This window comes from Mesitornis unicolor, unplaced genomic scaffold (assembly GCF_000695765.1).
Source record: "Mesitornis unicolor isolate BGI_N332 unplaced genomic scaffold, ASM69576v1 scaffold2051, whole genome shotgun sequence".
Lineage (NCBI taxonomy): Eukaryota > Metazoa > Chordata > Aves > Mesitornithiformes > Mesitornithidae > Mesitornis > Mesitornis unicolor.
In genome coordinates this window covers 23,126-28,310 of record NW_010161488.1, presented here as the reverse complement: position 1 = coordinate 28,310, position 5,185 = coordinate 23,126, and the positions used below count along the sequence as shown (strand labels likewise).

General features: G+C 37.7%; 1 protein-coding gene across 2 annotated transcripts in view; it reads right to left on the bottom strand.

The window, feature by feature from the left end:
• The window catches only part of TENM3 (teneurin transmembrane protein 3), a 116,621-nt gene that overhangs the window by 88,519 nt on the left and 22,917 nt on the right, over positions 1–5,185 (bottom strand). For both annotated transcript variants that reach the window (XM_010193031.1, XM_010193039.1), the window contains exon 3: positions 2,647–2,861. In XM_010193031.1, the coding sequence (XP_010191333.1) occupies positions 2,647–2,861 (215 nt within the window). The remainder of the gene's footprint in view (positions 1–2,646; positions 2,862–5,185) is intronic.

The following is a 5,185-nucleotide window of genomic DNA, read 5'->3' as shown; positions in this document are numbered from 1 at the left end:
GTAGGGAAAATCACTGCAAATCTCTCATGATTCTTTTTATTAATGTATTAATCTCTACATATCTGCTAATGGCCACCACCGCAGACAGAATGCTGGGCTAGATGGGCCTTTGATGAGACCCAGAGCGGACATTCATGGGTTTTTCTAATATGGTTGTGTGAAACTCGGAGCTATACAAGTTGGCTGCCTCACCTGGTGGAAGGATATGCAGTGAAGCGCAGAATTAGCTGTTAATCCACCCCTGCCAGCTATCCCTGGCTTGCATCTATCATTAGTACAAGCCATAAAGGTTAGGGCAAATAAGAAAACAATAAATAGATTTATGGTTGCAATCCCCTCAATAGTCTATTTCATTAGATGTCCCTTTGCCTAAATATGTATGTTGTTCATATAAGCTACTTCAGTGAAATACATATTTTACCAGTACAAGTTGTGCTTTGTGATTAAAACTTTGTGGCAGAAAGGCTTAAACTGTTGAGAAATATTTTACTATACTTTTTTTCCCCACGTGGAGGAGCACAGTCACAAAAAAACCCAAAACAAACAACCCACACAACTGCTCACCAGAACTGCACTTTTAGGAGATTACATACATGCTTTATCTCAGGCACCTAAACCAGACATCACTGGGTTCAAGGCTGTATAAACACTCTGATGACCCCACACCCCTGGGAATCTTCAGCAGCCCTAGAAGTTCACCAGGGCATTGATAAGTAAGTGTGGCTAATTTTTCAAGATATCAAGTATCAGTCAAATGGCTTGTAAAAAATACTCTAATTATATACCAGGCAAAAATAGGACACAAGAGCTTGACCTATATGCTGGGAACAATATATCCAAAACGTCACAGAAACTACAGAAGATATACCAGCAGGATACTCATGCGATTCTTTCTGTTTTATCATACTTAAACATGAATAAGGACTTGGGTAGTAGGAATCCAAAGGGAAAGGAGTCTGTGTAACACAGATGATAGGAAACGATTTTAGTTACCACCTTTCCCCAAGTTTTTGGATAAAGGGTACCCCTATTTCAATCTTTTGCCAGGATAAAGAATCAAGGAAGGATTGTTTTTCATAGGTGTATCTTACTTGCATAACATCTCACATAGATGCACAGTTTGGATCAGCTTCTTCAGTTTTATTCATTATTGCCACACATGTATTCCCCTAGCTCCTGTTATTACTGTTATCATTGAGATGGCATTTGTATTCCAAACCCCTATTTCCAATGGCTGATAACTTTCTGAATCAATTTGTTTTCAGCTAGAATTTCTCATGCTTGTTGTCAGCCTGAGGGTGGCTGTTCACATGTGAAGCTCTGAAGAAAATCCATTTAATAAATTTTATGAGGATCAAGGTTTTAAATAAACCTAAGTGCATTTTCTTCATTCAGTAAATTGTTTGTAGTGTAATGGAAACTAAACTGAAAAATAAAGGTAATGAAACATTGTGTTACAGCTGAAGGAAACTCTTTTGCTGATGTTAATCCTTCCTCTGTGGTTTGCGATCACTAAATAGGTGATATAATTAGCAATATTTCTATGTTCTAGGTCTTTTAAAAGTTATGCCTGAAGAAAAAACAAAATAAATTTAAATAGTACAGCAGCATGCAAATAAAAATTTTAAAAATCTGGGATTAAAAAAAATTTGAATTTAGAAGTTATGTATTTGCTGTTGCAACTGCATATCAGCCATAATCAGTCAAGCTTCATTCCAATTATACCATTAGGCTGATATACTTAAGAGTTCTGTGCAGGGCAAATCTATCTACTTTAAAAAATTAAAAACCAGTAAGACATTGCATAATTCCCTAAATGGGGTAGAAGAGCATGAGCTCAACTCCCTTTTCAGGTGGCACAGTGGTTCAGAGCCAGCACTTGGACAAACATTGAGCTGCAAGAAATCTAAACTAAGAGGGTCTTAGATCTTAAAAATAAAAACTGAATACAATTGATTCTACAATGCCATCGCAGACAACGATTCTCTCTTTCTCCTGCTAATCCAGAAAGCTATTAATTGTTTTATACTTTAACTTTTCTAGACCTATGGATAAAAAGTGCTTCTTTGTTGCCAGGCAAATGCATGCTCATATGCAATAAAAGTCCCCATTAGAAACCTTCTGAGGGGTGGAGCAGAACAAATCCTCTGGGACACTTAAGAACAAAGTTTCAAGACACTAAATGTCTAGTGAAAACTGACACTTTTACAACCCCAGTTGACTGTATCTTCGCAGACACATACTAGGTATTTTTTCTTTTATTCATTTATTTAGTGAGACATCAAGCTGTAAATACTGTAGCATTTTCTTGTAGAACAAACTGTGGTACATATGTCTATATACCACAGGAAAAAAAATGCCTATAAATTCTGCGTGAAACAACTCCATATCTAAAGCATCATCATTGCTCACAGCATTCAGAAGAGCTCATAAATAAGAATTTCGTGCTCCCCCCACCATTTTAGATGCCATCACTTACAGTATTATAAACGTTTTAGACATCAGATGAGATCAATAAAGTACAAAAATAAAAATAAAAATCAGGCAAATGGAAAAGGATGTCATCATGGGAAAGAAAAAGATACAAAAGAGACAAGCCCACGGTTTTCAATAACATGTCCTACTTTTAACACAAGCAGATCTCACCTGAGTGTGTGAAGGTGGCAAGCCTTTTCGGCCGTATACTCCAATCAATGCATCTTTCTGAAGGGATATATTGAATTTTAGAAATTGTGGCTGATCAATGAAGAGTTGTGATCTCCAAAAAGTCCCAGGGGGAACTTCCTGTATCGCTCTTCGGCCTATATCAAGTTCTCCAGAATCTATAGTGTTGTTTTCTTGTGCAAATCCCCCTGATTTTCCTAACAGGTTAGAATAACAAGAGATCAAAAATTAGTATTCCTTTCTTGCTTTCAATCATCCTTCAGCAAAGCGTCAAATACTCAGAATCACCTCAGATAAAATGTTACCTGGCAATCTTTCTGAATATAAGATCCCAGGGAATTCACTGATTTGGAAATAAAAAGGCACAGATACCACAAATATCTACCAAGTAAAAATACTGTAACTTCTCTTAGCATTAGCATTACAGAAACTGTTTTAGGATTTACAGAAAACTTTTTTCCCCAAAGTATTTTAACAGGGTGTTCCAGCATAAAGTCTCACACCAAAAAAAAGAAGATAAACGGAAATGCTGCATACAGATTTTAATAATAATAGAATAATAAAGCAGTCAACAGAACTAATATACAGTCTTTTCTACATTAAATATCAGACTATTTATACAATACTAATAATGTCTACAGCTGTGGTTTCCTATTTTTTGTTTTTATGCTCCCCAAAAAGAAAGGCAACATTTCTGGCTCTATTGTGACCTTATGTCTTCACTCCCTGGAATGTCTAAATCCTTTGCACTTCCTAGCCTCAGCCCTAAGCTTGTTAGCACCTCCTTGTCCACACTGTCTCCTGAATAAAATGTATAATAGCATGTCAAAGTTTGGTACGCTATTTTCTCTGAAAATGTATTTATGGTGAAGGTCAATTATTAGGAATAAGAACTGAAGGGCATTGATGATTTTTCTGTACAACTATCAGTTAGCCTTAGGAGGCCTGTGATTATGGCTTGGAAACGCCCAGCAGCAGCAAAGAAGATGCTAACATGCAAAAGACGCATGATGTCAAATGCTAATACCGAAAAACTGCACTACTGATTGTGGCATTAAAAAAGAAGAAAATAAGTCATAAACTTGAGTTACAAATGTTTTCTTCAAGTAGGTAAGTCCAGGCAACAGAGACTGAACCTACACTGCAACTTGAGTACAGAACAGTGTTATCCAGTCTGAAAGGCTCTGTGCCATCCTGGTGAAGCACTATCAAATAAATAAAAGGGGTAAAACTGTTCCAGTCCAAGCTGATGACCCCACAAGGCACTGTGCTGTACGTTATGAACAGCACAGGTCTGTGAACGCTCCGAGATCTCCACGTTGCCCACTGGCGCACAGGCACACGCTAAAATCTGGCAAAGACTACAAACCATTTGCAAAGCTCATCAGCAAAGAAACTGTGGTTTAGTTGTGATAGTGTCTTCTACCTGTCAGATTTGATGGAAACAGAACTACGAAGACCAATGAAGTGGTCTGCACAAACTGTCACCACCCAGCTCTAAAATTGGGGCTGGCTTAGGTAAGTTTGCATCAAGTCTGTCTGAGGCCAAAGACTCCGATCCGAGGTTCAGGCACTGCCTCCATGCCATGTGGCTGGACATAGGCAGTTTCAGAAGCTCCTGCCCATCCTGAGTGAAGCAATATAAAGAAAAATGTACCTGTAGTTACAGTCCGCTGTGTTTTTACCAATTTATACTCTTTTTTTTTTTCAGCAGCTAGTCTATTAAAGATTGCACTAAACTCATCTGAATGTGATATGCGTGTTCGAGTGACGCTGACTTGTTTGCGTACAAGTGTTCTGCCAAACTGACAATGCTCTGTTGCTGCCCTGTCTTTTACGTTCCGATTCTACATTATTCATCATTTGATGGTACAAACTGACACAACCTTTTTGCAAACATTTAGACTTTAAAAAACTAGATTAAAATCTGAAATGCCAGGTGAGGTCATAGATTGATCCTTGCCACTTTTTGTGCATCCAAGATGAACAGAGACGGCTGCTGAATTAAACAGGTGCAGAAGTGCTACTGAGAGGCCTTGAGTGGGGGCTTGTATCATCATGAGAGCTGTGCCACAATGGTGTTGCAGTCACTGAAAATGTCTCACTTATCGGATCATCATATTGATCGGTGTTCTGCTAAGAAGAGACAGTGAAATATCATATCTCAGAGAAACCTTTTCTTTTTTTTACACTTTTCAGGATGAGTCTGTTGATGCTATTCTAACTTTGGACTTAACCTTTCACAATATTCGTAAGTTATTCTAGAAGACTGATCTGTATTTGCTATTTTGGTTCATTTAAGCATTTGTTTCTTACCACTTGCTTCAAATTTAAGCATGTTGTGTTCTATTAATTCACATACTTATGACTGGTAATCACTAAACAATAAACACTTGTTTGCAGTATTGATCTGCAGCTTCCCCTATTTCTACATTTGAAATGAAAAACAACTACCTCTCACTACTGAATAGACAAACTAGATCGCTTGAGTAGGCGCACTTTATCACACATTTTGACCAAC